The following is a 16577-nucleotide window of genomic DNA, read 5'->3' on the forward strand; positions in this document are numbered from 1 at the left end:
GGCCAAAGATATTGAGTTGTACAATGTAATAAAACAAATCACAAACGTTTCTTTTTTTTTATACGCGTGTAGTTTGTCATTGCATATATGCACTTTATGAAAACATTTGAAAAGGAATATTCGTCTCGTGAATAATCCTTTTTACAGAAAGGTTTGTCCCATGGTTGAAGAAAGGTGTTTAGCCCCGTACAGATGTCACATTCCGGTACTAAATTCAATATATATTTATATATATATACTTTATGTTTATGCCTATTATCATTGTTGACATTTAGTTGTAAATGTATGACGGGAGAAGTCCGTGATAAATTGTAAAAACGTGTGCCCCATCCCTTGTTCAATTTTATTGGCAAGAAATATGTTTAAAGCTAAATAAATTTAAATTCTGAATATTGGCAAGTGTGCAATTAACTTATAATGATGAATAACTACTGTTCAATAAGTTTTAATACGGACTTAGAAATCATATTACTTGGTTTCATAGTGCGGTAAGAAGTTGCAGTTGCCTGACGCCCCTCTCTAGGGGCCCCTTGGGAAACCGTTTCATCTCGCCCAGACCGCTCGTGTTTACTGCTTAGTCAGGTGACGTGACCGGCGCTATTTTTAGCAGGGCTTTCCCGAACAATTCAAGTGGTCAAACTGGACATTTGGAACGGACTATGAATATGGGGATAGAGAGGTAAAATAAGTGGAAGTGCATACAATACATACATTCATTAAAAAAAATATGGCTTTTCGCGTGATGTCCCTTTAAGTCTTAAGAGTGAACCTGTACCAAAATAAAGGTATTTGATGAAAAGGACTGCAAACATTGTATGTGCATTTGTTCTCACAAGAAGTGCACGTGCTTACCTGTACACTGGCCAGTAGAACAGCTAGCGTCCTTACAGCTTACTGGACATCTGCACCATATGCCTGAAAATCCCGTCATGCAGCCGGCTGCAAAAGTACAAGTGCTTATATATATATATATGTAATTATGATTTTACAAATTGTGTATGTACTAGGTAGAGGTGCACAACCAAAATAGAAAAATGTCTGTGTCTAACAGATTGTTTAGTTTTGATCAAACAGCTGAGATTCCTTCAATACTACTTGGGAACAATAAAAATGCTACAAATATCGAAAACACAACAAATTATTCACCCATGTAATTGCATCTTAGCATTACTCTCGTCACTTTCACAGGCAGCCGTCAAAAGGAAGTGAACAGGCAACGTTTATCGTACATATTAACATATAAATAATTGGTATTTTTGACTATGGGGTTGACTTTAAGATGAATACTGGTCAATGCACTTCCCAGGAAACTGCGTACTTTATAATTTCATTGATATTGGTATTTTGACCTAGTCGAATATCATATAACCTTGTTAAGAAGGCGGACAAAATGTGAACCCAAGTAAAACTTCGTCCCCAAATAAACAAAGCCAGATGTTGAATATTATCATCAATGTATCTAATTTTAGAACAAATTGTTCTTTGATCTTTGCCATCAATTCGTCCAAAAAAAACCTAAGCAATGACATGTCAGTACCCGCACTTTACGTTTTAGCACTGCCGTACTACAAATGCTAAATTATTGCGTTTAAACTAAACACTAATTGGTTTGATACTATTTTATCAGAAATGCAATGTATATCCACACACAATGTGAATTTAATCAACACGTTGTCATATTTTGTTGTTCTCATTACTTAACAAGAGGCCCAGGACCTTTAACTCACGGTTGACTATCTAATGGTAATGTTCCCGTTGGCTAATACATGTAGGTGGTGAGGCTGATTTGTGTATATGGCTAATGTATGTTACAGTATGTAGTGTTTGCTTATGAAGTTCTTTAAAACAATGTCGGTAATATTCATGTTCATAACTGTTAAATAAATTATCAAGCATATAAATAGAGCTGGAATATGGCAACATAATCAAAATAAAGAAATAAAGGAGTTTAAGAACGATATCGTATGTATTGTGTTTATCGCATGCCCATGTCGTTATAATAGCATTCGTTCGGGATGACTTAATAACTAGATTTGATCAAGATCAAAACACGGGATTTCCATCAGGAAAATGATCAAAGATATGTTCTCGGACTGACGATCGCTTTTAAACGTTTCCTTCGCTTCCCTTCTTAGACCAACCTTACCATAGGGTCAAGTTATTTCTGAACAGTCAGCATTGATAGAAAGCTGTTAAGTGTTTCTATCTTCCCTCCTCCTCCTCCTCCCCACCCTTTTGTGGGGATGTTATTTACTTGAGGTAGTAACCTCAGTGGAGGCGGACCTCATGCACCTTGAAGATGTCGAGCACTGGTATTTAACGTTATATTGTGGGGGTCTCGACGGTTTCAAGTTTTTGACATAATTCCCTATTGCACCTGCCCCTTTACACCCACAGGGGCACCACCATCAATTGCTACACAACTTTGTTCCCGTAGCTAAAGGATGCTTTAGATAAAATTAAGTTTAAACCCTTCCTCCATATTGAAAGATAATGATTTAAAAAGAAACCTCTATTGTACGTATTGCCCCATACAACAAGAGTTCCACTTGAACTATTGATGAACTCAATATTGTATTGGATATGATTCAAATCTCAATTTGTTTTCTTCATATTGAAGAAGAAGTCACCTGACCTGTATCGCACCAATAGAGCCCCCACCCCTTCTTTTTAAACTATTTTTGGAGGTAATAATAAATTATGTACAAAGGTTTAACTCGCCTATATGTTGTTTAACCTTTGTTACTGTATAATATATTGCAATATTGATGTTTCATCAGAATCCGGTCATAAATAACGTTTAACAGTTTTTGTGCAGATACCGTCAATAGCTCAGAGTGCAGTATGCTAATTAATCATGCATGAGACAAAACTATAGATGACAGGGAATCGATCTCTGGAGCCTTTGAATTAAACAGGTTTTTACTGCTAAAGCTACGTGACGATACAAATAAGGAGTTATTACATCTTTTGTTGCTGTTTGCCTTTCTCATTACCAGTAGTAATAATAACGCAAATTATTTGGCAATGAATTGAAGAAATAATAACCAAAAATATAGACCTATCTTAGCAAAAACAATATTCCTATTTAACCAAACTCAACTATCTTAGAGTTGAAAATAAACACGTAGACACGTAGACAATACATCTTACCTGAACAATCTCCATTAATACTGTCACATGTATTTCCCTCACAATTAACTGGACAAGGAATGCAACTTCCGTCAACGGTATAATATCCAGCAGCGCAATCGTCTGAAATTCGAGTTTGATAGAAGACATATATTGCTATGATTTATGATATTTGTCAAAACAATTTTTGTGCACAACTTAACATATAAAATCTATATTATACATTCGTGGATGAGCACTTTGGTATCAAAGCACTGGAAACGCCATTCATATCAGGTCAGGATGTATTTCGATAGCCGTTAGTCGTAGACTATTATCTTAATAGTGATATTAGTGATAGAAACGATACTTCTGTTTTGATTTTTACATTTCTTTCTTTCGTTGTTCAAGCTTAGTTTAGCTTTTTGTTGTTTTTGTCTTTGGTTTGTTTGTTTGTTATTGCTTTGTTTTCATTACGCTAATAACGATCAAACAATCCTACCAAATATCACATTTGTGCGAACATGTCTAAACAGTTGAACCAACGACTGCCTACACACATAGTGTTGTATACGACCTACGCACCGTGCAAACAGTACTTATATCATAATAATAATAGTTCGAGGTTCTTATGGACCGCTTTAGTACAACCTAGTTCGTAGGTCGTCTCAAAGCGGTTCACAAATTATTATCAGTGGTTATACCCATTGCTAACCAGCCAATATCTTTCTTCACTACATGGGGAGCATACAACCGGTGCTGCCATTTCGGTGCTCACAGCTAGCATTCAACAATTCTAGCACTGCTCAACCACGTACTCATTAACAGCTGAATAGATTGGAATAATGCAGAGTAGAGTATTTTGCTAAAAGATACAACACAGTGCCGTGACGTGACTCGAAACAGCAACCCTTCGGCCATGATCCCGGCGTCCTATCAGTAAACTACCGTGCTTCCAAAATGATGTCTCGTTAATGCGTTATGTTTCAACAAAAAAGTGTATGTCAATTGTTTAGCTGATGAAAACATGATATTTGTTAGTATATTGGCAGTTGTGGTGGTAGATAGGATATATGTGTGTCTGTGTTTGCATGTTTTGGCCAAAACAACAAAATAGTCTGATGTTTTTTGTCAAAGCGAAACCAAATCATCCTGATTTATATTATTTCTTAGTTCATTGAGGTTGCTGATAAAAATTTAATGCAATTTAATGATCTCATAAAGAATATATGATAACCATTAACATGTGCATTTGATTAAAACAATTGACTTTTAATTTTTATTTCTTAAATACTGTTCTTTATGTATCTAAAAATTGCCTTATTCAAGAAAGCAAATCTCATTGTCAACCAAGTTGTTCATCAAGTAAAGTAAGTTAAACAGCGTGATACCTACAATATCTAGAGTTTTAATATATTGTATAGTCATATGGTCACTTATTAATTTGAAATCAACGACACTTCAGACATCTTAACAATTATGGAACGTATGAATTAATTGGAGCTTTGAATTAACTATGTTATCAATTAAATTTATTTTCAATGAGAGCGAAAGTTAAATGGATCGAAGACAGATGTTTCCCATTTTCCGTTATATTTTTTATATATATCTTATTCATGTTTTCTAAGCGCCTGCTCCACCAGTAAGTGTATGTATATGTTGGGAGACATTTGGTTTTTAGGTTTAACTTCAAATGTCCTTTTACTCTACACCCCTGGAATATGTCATAGCAAAATAGAAGGCACGAAGATGGCTGTTTGATTGGTTTCAGGTAAAAGTTATATTATACAACAAAGATAACACAGGACTGACGACATAAAAGTTGTGAATATCTATTTAATTTATTTTGTGTTTGTTAATGTGTTACCGGTGCTGTTATGATGTACATAGTTATGTACTGAAAATGTCTAATGCGAGACAAATTTAAACAACCGTCCAGTCTGAAGAATTGTTTCTTTCGACTACCAATGTCAAATTTTGACCATAACTGCTGAATGAGTTGCAAACCTATGGGGTTCTGAGCATCATAACACTGTACATTGAGCAGCAGCTTTATATAAGTAAAAGATATATATATCGTGCTTATCTAGGAGTCATAGCATTTATCATTATACTTCCCTGAAGCAATGAACTGTTTTTGTATGGCATTTATGATCTATTTAAATGTAAATGACACAGCTTTGCAAGCAAACAACAAAATGCATTAAGATAAGTTTGCTTAAGATGGTGACATCTAAATATAAATTCCATACTAAAACAGCTCAAAGCGTATATTTCGTTTTATATACGTTTTCTCCGTCTTCCCCATTTTTTCACTTATAAATTATTTTTAAATTTAGAATTCCTGCCGTATCGACAGTTCAATAACTTGAACAGCGTTTTGTCCAGTGGTGATTTGCTGATAATTGTGTCTCGTGGTGGATGTCATTTAAAAGCTCATCAACGATACTGCTTTCAGGTAGTTTATCTAATGACAATGCCATTCAAATGTAAATATTTCTTTGCTTGCCATTTTACTTGTTAATGTACATAATACATACGAGTCAAATTTGGACTCACTACCTTAAAATCTCTGGACACAATTCCTGGTAAGAGCGACACAGTCAAATAAATAGAAATAAGGGAGAGGGGGGAGGAAAAAACGAAACATCAATGAACTGTAATTAGAACTCAAAATCGATGAAACTAAGGCAAAATACGAATAAATTAAAGGTAATGTTAAGCGGTTATGTCAGGTACTTTAAGCGAGAACCGGGTAGTGTCAACAAAGCACAGTAAAGTAGTGCATTAAACACATTGACCTCAATATTAAAATGAAATAATATATTAGGTAGGTTGGGAGAAGCAAGAAGAGGAGGGAACCTAGCAGGTTGTGAGAACGTGTGCCTAATCCAATTGATTGTTGTGAATCAATAAAGTGCATGTTTGAAAGAAAAAATAAATGAATGAAGAAGGGGGAAAGATTACTATCGGAATATCGAAATCTTTTCGCTTATCGTACAGCTGATAGTCAGGCGTCCCTGTTGGCTATGTTGTAAGTAAAGATCTAGGTTAGCAAAACTGATTAGTCAGGCGTCCCTTGTTGGCTATGTTGTAAGTAAAGATCGAGGTTAGCAGCTGATGTATAACAGTTCGTAGTGTCCTTGGTTTCAAATTTATCGTTACCCTCGGGCTTCATGGTAAATACATATGTTACCTGTTTGTGTTCATACCGGCATGAACAAGTGCCATTTAATCCTTATAGTTACGTTCTTATTTTTTAGTATAAATGATCTAAACAAAGATATTCCCTTATATTATAACAGCCTAACGTCCCCAAAATGTTTGCTTCCAACGGTTGTCTCATGTCATTTGAGACGGAAGGAAAATCTTCAAAATGACTCTGATCCAATTGCGTGTATAGCCCTATAAACGCAAGAACTTATGATTATGATTATTAAGGAACTTGCAATGGAAATGTAAAATATAGGGCGCATGAAAAACTACATAATTGAAGCATAAGCTAAATGTAGGAGTTGTTCTGATTTTGTAGGTATGAAACAACCAATAATACATTTCTCGAGTATATATACGTACCACATGTCCCAGATGCGGGGTGACATATATTACCGAGGCTGCAGTCTTTATCGCAATTTCCATTCCCGTACTTGCCAACTTGACAACCTGAAAGAGAAATGTGATGTTCAATAATGAAATTTGAGCATTGTATCCAGGTGAAGCATTGCGTTTATCAGGGGTAAATGTATTGTTTTGGATTCATTAGGGAAATAAGTGTTATAGCAAATGGAATGCGCATAAGCAGAATGAAAAAACAAGAAATATTTCAACAAAATAACAAAATCGAAAAAAAGTGCAGTTGGCTGTATCATTTTTGATGTAATGTGACGTTTGAAGTACATTACGCTAGCATTGCCGTTTTAAAGCGTTGAGACAGCGTAGATGCTTGCCTAATTATCGTTATTCTTAATATATATGTAATGATATTCATTTTCAATCTGAGTTTAGTCAGTATGTGGGTCGTTCATTATTGCGTTTTGTAATGTCGCTTCATATTAATAAGGTTATGTTTAGATTTAAATATGAATGTACCCGATAATTTTTTTTTTTTTTTTTATTTCATTTATTAAAAAATAAGCATGCATGTTATAATGACGTATGTATCAAAATCATGGTTAGACTACATTGATTAAATGAAAATATGTTCTTGACATGTATAACACTGGTCTAGTAATAACGACAGAATTTAAAAAAAAAAAAAACCCATTACGATCTGCGTTTTATTACCCCAATCCATTATGGAGTTATCTTTTCACCACATATTTTAACCGTTCCTCAACATAATCCTCTGTATGGAGTTCCTTTTCCCGATCAAATGTGAACCGATATGACTCCAAATATAAAGACCTTCCTTTCGCCTAGAGTTAAAAAGCATTTATCAAAATTGTTATTATTTAGACATAAGTCAATAAACAAAAGAAGATATTCCTGATGCTGCTACTGCTTTGATATTCAACAAATGTAAAATGTGAGCAGGTCCTGAATTATCACAATGCATAGGTAAGAACATGATATTTTTAAGATAAATAAGATGTGAAAATTTCCCATACAGATTCACTGATAATGTTTGACAAATCGGGCTCGTCGTTATGAATTGTTTGTAATATGTATTCATCAACAGACAAGGGTGTCTTTGTTCCAAAGAACTTTCTTATTCAAATATCAATGAAGTGGTCAAATAACTTACATGTTTATATCAAAATGATAACTGAAAAGTAAAAGATAACATGAAACCTGGCTCTATGGGAACCAGGTTACTCTAACTGCCACTAATATTGGACAACAAATAATTACATAAACCACAGTTGATTTTCATATGGAAAAGAGTATAAATGATAATGCATATCATTCATTTTTTCACAGATAATGATTTTATTTTATCATTTATCTTTTTTTCCATATGAATATCAAGTCGAGGGAACCTTTTTCTGCAGGGGGACTGAGAGTGACAATTGTTGTATCTTGCATTATTGTTTGAATAAATTCGTGAACACTACGTTACTACATACGGGCTACACTGAAAAAAAAGAACAACATTTAAAACCCTCATTGAAAAGTAGTTGCTTGTCCAAACTCGTAACGTCTAATGGTAACTGTGACTTATAAACCACAGTTAAAGTTATTAAGGTAAGTAAATTTTATATAAAACAATATCTTGTACACGCCCAGTAACATCAACTGTGCATGCTTGGATGCCAAATACCTTGGTTTTTTATAACACAACGTCATCAATTTGTAAGATAGTTGCCATCTTGTTGTTGTCGTTTGGTTATTACAAGTTGCATTTTGACGGGTTTTGCAAACAATGAAGACAACCAGAATAGGCTAGTAAGTTCTTACTTTTCTATCAGAATGTTCTATACAGATAATTAGAGCAACGAACTGCATTTAAGGTGTCGCCTGGGTACATTTTTAAATGGTGACCGTTGTTTGGACAGTTTTCAGTTGGATAATGGCCGTCTGCGACTGTTCCAAGAATTGGACCAGTGAGGTTTTGCGGCAGCAGGAAATATAAGTTAAGCTCATCCAAATCATTAATAAAAGACATGTCGCATGAGGAAATGTAACGATCTATAACGGACGTCATTCTTTTTATCTGTCATTAAGATTGCATTCATATAGGCTGTAACTGCAATCTGACAGACGTTCAATCCTTAAGTAAACTCACCAAAAACTTGTACTTCACACAGTTCCAGTATAGCATAATCCGAGTACCACGGTTTTGCTTTTAATCGACGGTCAGTGTAGATGGTCAGATACCGGGCAACACCTTTACATGTAACGTATTGTATCGGAGACATGAACGCCAAGTCAGCTGTGGTGTCCTTGTAACACCTGTTTCCTGATGTCCAGTCTATTTTGTTAGACAGGTACATCTCGTATCCGGCGAGTCTTCTTAGTGTGTCCTGATCTACAAATATAATATAATATCAACCGTAATTCAGTCGAGTAGCAACCGTCAAATAGTCAAACATTTAGGTTTATAGAGTTTTTAAAGATAAAAAAATGTTTTTGGTTAAACGTAGAGCAGTTATTCTTCTACAATTCAATGTAATGTATTCAACGAATTTTATTTTTGTATTTATCACATCATGTACTGTGTTATCCTGTGATAGGGTGTAAGTTTCGATTGTTTCAATCGTACCGTCACGCCTAGGACAGGTACATTACGTCACAGACCTTTTACATTTAAAGGTTGCATGAAAATTGTCGTTTTACACGAATAAATGCCACAAATCTTGATTATGTGATATAAAGGATTTTAAACTCGTTTTCATTTCATATGAAATTTATTAAACTCATATGAAATGAAAACTCATGTTAGATCCTATATATATATATAGTTCGATTACTGTTGGACAGACAACTACCATTCGTAGGTAATGAGTGTGACAAGAGTTAACGCACGGAAACCATTTGTGCGGACGATGAAGACAACATTGCCGATAGAGTGATTCCTATGTCACCTTTGCATCGCAGACGACATAATGCTAGTTCCATTCAGAATGTTTGAACCGTTATCTTTTATTCTACAGGTCTGTCAACACTCATATGCATAATGTGTCAGGCTTTATTGACAAAAGGTTAATGCTATGAAAGTAAAGGTTGTGAAATTTTCTGATTTTTTTAAAACAAACAAGTTTGTTATACATCTAATAAACTTTGGCACTTATCTAAGCCTGAATAAATCCATTCTTGTTAAAATGACTGCAATACGAGTTTTGATTTTTTTTTTAGACCCGAGGTAAGCATTCGCACGTAGTAGTTCTTGCTGTTATATTTAGTATAAAGGAAATGTACAGCTAAAATGTAAATTTCAAATTAACAAGTATTCAACCAGAGGAAAGTCCTCAAAGTAATATTCATATCAATCATACTAAAGATTATAAAAAATCAATGATAACACTATATGCATCCATTAATGAATGTTCGATTGGTATAACATGTTTACTATTAAGTCAAAGGGTCATTGGAGAACGGTGATTATATCTTTAACAAATCATGATTAAATGTTCTCATTAAGAGTAATATTACAAATATTTCGCCTTTTTGTGACTCTGCCTCTAAGCATCAATGAGTACTATCAACTTCATTGACTTAGGAATATAAGTCAAAACACGGGAGGGGAGAATCGTATTTCAAATGTGAGACCCACTCCTCTCTCGCACCCTAGGAGCATGAAAACCCCCTCCCTGTACAACGTTCTTGACAAAACAATGAAACAGACGCTATTAGTCGAACATTAATCAGCTGTTCTGAACAACCATGTGAGCAAAATGTTTAACTAAGTATATGTTTTGAATACATAACATCGGATTGTAGAAGATTTACTGCACTACGTTTAACCATCGACATGCTTGATGAAGAACACGCGCTTTGTTAGATAGTTGTAAATTAGTAGTAAAATACATCCGAGCCAAGAAGGGTGATTTATCTAAGTTGATATAACTCGTTTTCACCTATGTTCTAAAAAAATAATTTAAATTGAATTCTATGTAGTGTCGGTTGAGTGTTTGTATGATGTTATTGTATATATAATATAACTTCTTATCTTATATATATATATATATATATATATATATATATATGGGGCAAAGAAGTAATTCCTACAGTGTGGACAAGTTTAGGTTGTCAAATTTTCGGAGCGATCCGCTCCTTTTTCAAGACACATAAGTAATAACGACAGTATGATCCAATACTGGCACTGGATCCGAACTAAAAAATGTTGGTATATAACATATATACATACATTATTTTGACGTCTTAAGTATGTGTACTCCATTTATGACGTCACAAATAAATTTAAATCGCCTGAAGAGCCCCAAGATGGACGAAAGCGCTAGCTGATTATGCTAGTCTTCGTGTTTTGTTTTATTTATATATATTTATATAAAATAAGCTCCGAAAATTTGACAACCTAAACTTGTTCACACTGTTGGAATTACTTCTTTGCCCCATATATATATATATATGTAAAGTGCTGTATTTAGGAAAATCCCTAATTCAGAGTTCATGAACAGCAGACTAATCTTTCGCGCATTAAGTCAGCAGCTGACTTCTTATGAGAGCATCGTATAGCTCAAAATATATTTCATATTTATATATAAATGAACGATACATGGATTCATCTCCCTTATACACTTTGCTTATGATATAATTCTTGATAATCGTTTCATTTCTGTCTTTGTCATATCACCCTTAGGAGATAACTTGTATAGGCCTAGCCGCCTGTTTAATCCTATTGTTTGCTCAATAAAATATGATGAGTGAAATGACATACAATGAAAAGGGCAAATATACACATTTGAGGAACACAATACCTAATTAAGCAGCTGTCTTCCAGAGAATCTTACCTCTATATGTGATATCCACGGTGTCTATGACGGACTGTGTCTGTAGATCTACCTGCCACCAGGCCTCGGTCTGTCCTGCTGCCGTGAGTATACAGCAGTAGGAGTTCATGTACGTGCTGGCACATCCGTCTACGGCTTTAGAGCTGCCCAATCTCCTGTAGATAGAACTTTGATTTGTCGCTTTACGAAGGGCGATGTTTACTGAAAGAATTAAGTCGATTGACATTTGAGGAACAAAGGATTCTATACTTTTGATTTCAAATTTACTCGTCGATTTGTATATATATAATAAAAAAACATTCACTGTCGTATGACACTTCACAGACAACAGACAAAACGTGACAATCTTAGGCTTTTAACTGTTAATAAGCATATGCCTTCTTGTACATATGATAAGTTCCATAAAATTATATATATATCAAGCTACAGAAGACACTGTACAGCGAGAGTCAAAAGAATCAATGTTAATCGATATATCAAAACCTGGTTTAAATTGTTCTAAAAACACAGATCGTTGCATGAATAAATAAAGAAAATGTATGTGAACGTTTCTGTTGCTATACTCATGCCTGTAACTATATATACATGTATATATTTCTGTAACACATCTTTGTTGTTCCTCAAATATTGACATTAAAGTGCATTGTTAATTTTGGCGTCAATTTTGGTAGGTTGTATTGTGACGTCATCACTTTTTGTGTTGTGTTGTTGTCCTGTCGACATGAATTAACAGTTCCCCTGATGAACCTCTCAAGAGTAGAAAGCACTAGGGAAATCGAAGTAGCTCTTGTCTTTTGTTTTATTTAAGGATTAACTTGAATATATTTTTCATGTTATGGAGATATAGCACAAAAAACGGAGTGTACTCTAAATAAACAGCGAAGTACACTCTGGTTTTTTGTGTTTATAGCTCCATAACATAAAAAATATATTCAAGTCAATCCTTATGATTTAATCTACTATGCACAATCCCTGTGGAAATCCACTTTTATTGATGAACTCTTTTCTCTTAGAAATTATTACGCCGCTGTATCAGCCAATCAAAAGCGACGTTACAAACGGCGACGTCATTTTTTACGTTATGGGCTGATACATAAATTTTTAAGCCATTGAAAATGCTTGATACGATTTTCTCCTCTTTAGGGTTTCAACAGGGGAACTGATATATATACATATATATTTATTGGAAATACTATCAAAGCTAAGTTAGCTTGTTAATAAAACAACAAAGCATTCACTCCACATAATAAAAAAGACAACAAAATAGATTTGCAGAAAAAGGATGAACGCACACAGTGGCTACCTATTCTAGGCTTTGGTAGAAAGTGTCTATAATTTTAAAAGCATACAGGGTTACGAGAGCTGCATATATTAAGAAATCTGTATATCATAGCAATACGAAACTCAATGCTAGGCTTTTATGTATACCATCATGTGAAGCTGTCATTTTGTTTCGCGTTTGACATCAATAAGCAGCATTTCGGTTTACAGAAAATTTGCAAAACTAGAAAGACTGAAGTGAGGTCATGGTTTTCTTTCTACTTTCCCAAAGATAATTTTCTCCCTTTTAGTATCTTGAATTACAGTTTTCCCACCATTTTTTTCGTATGAATGTCCTGCCCAGTGAACTGCACTGCTTATATCCTCAAAGTTGTACACATTTGCTCAAGATCGGAGTTTAACCCCAGGGCCAAATTTGCCCCGGTCTCCCCTAAGTTGCACTTACCCCATGTCGAACCCTGCCGCAATGGATCTGCCCTGGTTCGTTATTTTATTTGTTAACATTAACAACTGGTCTATCTGTTTGTTTTCTTCATATGGTACCGTAAAGTACTGATATGAGTATAAGAACGAAAATAAAAAAAGTTGATTTACACAATTTTTAGACTAGTGTTTGTCAATACATACATACATTTAAAAGAATCGAAGGTCTTACTCCAGAATTGATTCTTAAATTTCAACAATGATATTGTATGTAAATATACTATCAGGATAATGATTACATTACGCAGTACATATTGAAGAGATTTTCCCTTTTCTCCAGTTTTAAAAGACAATAACATTCCAAGACACGAAAGTACAGAGGAATTGAAGAACAGTTGAATATCCAATAATGCATACATTTACAAAATAAAATTTAAAAAAAATTGACCTAGGCCTTAGTTTGGCGTTCCTCTTGAAACTACATGTATCTATACTTGCAAGTGTCAGTTATACGCCGAAATATCTTCCTATCCATACTTAACTGTTTATTGAATACCGCATTTCCCCTGTTTTTGATTCTATGATTCTGATGCTAATAGTGATCATGTTACAAAAACATTTATACACACAATTACTGTAAGAGAATTTACTGCATATTTTTCTCTAAAATAATTTCGTATGTGAAGAAGCAGATGACACAGCAAAATGCGCCTTTGAAAATAAATCTTGTTCTTAAAAATCAGGTAACGGAAAACTATGACAATATTCCGAGATTAAATTCAGAAGAAACAAATCTCTTCGAGTTTGTTGAAAAGTTCAGGAAGAATTGTTTTTTTGTATTTGAACTTGTGTTAAAACGACTCCAGTAGAACTTTAAAAAAGTAACATAAATGCATGAAATACGTACACTAAATAAAAGATATACATTATGTGTCCATGCCTACAATGTAGTTACAAATAAAAAAATGTGCACTGAACTGTAGGAATCAGGATAAACTAAATCAAAATATTCTAAATAATGTGGTATAGCGGCAGAAAATTCAAGTTGGCTTCAATGCATGTATTTGTCAACACTATATGATGACGCGTGTCAACAGTGATGCCACAGTCGCGCCACAACATGATGTCAGCGTCAATTCATCCTTTCACAAACAGCATAATACGTGGAACTTATCAGTATCAACCGATGTCATTTTGAAGCTAAGGACAAATAACCAAGCGCAAGTACTACATTGAAACAATTTTCAGTTCGAGAAAAATGAAAATATCAAAATGATATGGAGGACATCGCAGGATTTCATCAATTACATCGACTTGTAAAAAAAGTGTAGAATGGTTTCTGAAAATAAAAATCACCCGAAGATACGACAAAAATACAAAGTGTTCATTGAAAATGTCAAATTTATTGTTTATGCAAAAAAAAAAAGAACACCAATGCAGTCACGGAGCAACTCCTGTTGCCGTTTTTTGAGAGCCTGTACGACCGGAAGGACGAAAGTTTTTGAAGCCTTCATATAGCATAGAACCAATTCACTCTCAGTTCCCCGTACTTTCCATACATGTGTTGCTAAAACGGCTCGCTCTGCTCGGCCGATCGCTCGGCTGTTCATCAAAGTCCGCGGGATGGTTGGAAATTAGATGCGTTCGATCACATCGCACGTGACCAGTCAACATTTGAACGATAGTAAACATCAGATCATCAAATCTGTAAACTATACAGTTTAATAGAGACTCACAAACAACAACATTCTGTAGCACATTTCGGTATTAAAATCAAGTCATGACATATCTTGAAGGCATCAACGATCGGGCTGGTTCGATTCACCGATTGGACGTGAAAAGGTATGGGGTCCCTGCTCGACCACGTGGATAATCTCCGGGTACTCCGGTTTCCTCCCACATTAAGACCCCCTGCGCGCTAACATCCAGGCCAACAAGAGTGATAAATATAAGATGAAATAACTTGTTTCATAATTGTTGTAAAATAAATAAAGTTTATGTATAACGATCGGGCTGATAAGCACTGCTCGGCTATGCATTGTATTAAATCAACACGAATTCATCAATTAAGCGAATTTCAATAACAACTTGATAAAACGCCTGTCTCTAACAATGGTATTAAGGCATTTCTCATCTGGATAAAGGCGATGGTTCAATTTTGTCATCAGTACATGTATTTATAAGTATTTCTCTCACCTGATGCATTGACCACCGTCAATATTGTTATAACTGACCAGATGACCAGCAGGTACCGGTAAAATCCCATATCTGGTCATGTACAGCGGCAAACACCTTGACTAATACATCGTCTACCAACCAGAAAGTTTATACAGGTCTAGGTATACGATTCCGTTAAATGTTACGCATTAATATCCATATCTGTAACTCACTTACAAATAAAACAGAAACTGTGGAGACTGAACATCACAACTAATGATATACTCTACACTAGAGAATCTCAGCTAGTTAGTGTGACAGTCATACGAGGAAAGATGTCAGGGGAGACATCGCCAGAAAGAAAACAAATATAAATAAAGTGGATATGAAATACAGGGAAAATATTCAGGGAGGGGGGGGGAGGAATGAAGCAGAAACTTTGGAGACTGGACATAACAACTAATGTTTTACTCTACACTAGAGAATCTCAGCTAGTTAGTAGTAAGTGTGACAGTCATACGAGGAAATATGTCAGGGGAGACATCGCAAAAGAAAGAAATCAAATAGAAATAAAGTGGATATGAAATACGGGGTAATTATTCGGGGGGATGCAATTGGGGCAGCAGATCAATTTTGAAGAAGACACGGAAGAAAACCCTCAATTCTACACTTAACCAAGTGGTGCAGCAAATCATTTTCGGAGTGTATGCTTATCGAGGGTCGAGCGTTCATGTACTATTTTGTTTCGATGATGCTGCTGCTGCTGATGATGATTTCATTACTGTGTGTTATTATTATGTATCATGATGTATTATTAATACATTATACATACGTATAATTAATGCGTGTTATTATTGTGTATTAGTATGTTTTACTTATACATACATTTAATTGATGCGTGTTATTATTGTGTATGATTATGTATTATTTATCCTCACATTTAACTGACGTGTGCTATTATTGTGTATTTTAATGTATTAGTAATACACACGTGGAGGAGGGGGGTCCAAAATGGCCACTCCTATGATTTCAATTTTCTTTTTAGGAGGTGTAAACTTAAACCTTGTCACAAAAACGAATCCATTACATTTCAAATCAACACTTGGTTCGTTTTTCGTAAAAGTTTAAATCTGAAATTATCAAAAAGTAGGATTTTTTTATCCCAAAAGACAAAAGAAGTCAAACTAAGAATGC

At 34.7% G+C, this 16577-nt stretch overlaps 1 protein-coding gene across 1 annotated transcript in view; it reads right to left on the reverse strand.

Moving 5' to 3' along the window:
• The window catches only part of LOC110453805 (multiple epidermal growth factor-like domains protein 10), a 78986-nt gene extending 63322 nt beyond the window's left edge, over window positions 1-15664 (reverse strand). Inside the window, exons 1-6 of the mRNA XM_021502964.1 lie at window positions 15423-15664; window positions 11523-11723; window positions 8837-9079; window positions 6688-6774; window positions 3154-3255; window positions 853-939 (exon numbers count right to left, since the gene is read on the reverse strand). Coding sequence (XP_021358639.1) covers window positions 853-939; window positions 3154-3255; window positions 6688-6774; window positions 8837-9079; window positions 11523-11723; window positions 15423-15492 — 790 coding nt within the window. The 5' untranslated portion in view covers window positions 15493-15664. The remainder of the gene's footprint in view (window positions 1-852; window positions 940-3153; window positions 3256-6687; window positions 6775-8836; window positions 9080-11522; window positions 11724-15422) is intronic.
• Window positions 15665-16577: the final 913 nt, after the last annotated feature.

This window comes from Mizuhopecten yessoensis, unplaced genomic scaffold (assembly GCF_002113885.1).
Source record: "Mizuhopecten yessoensis strain PY_sf001 unplaced genomic scaffold, ASM211388v2 scaffold7513, whole genome shotgun sequence".
In the NCBI taxonomy this organism is placed as follows: Eukaryota; Metazoa; Mollusca; class Bivalvia; order Pectinida; family Pectinidae; genus Mizuhopecten; species Mizuhopecten yessoensis.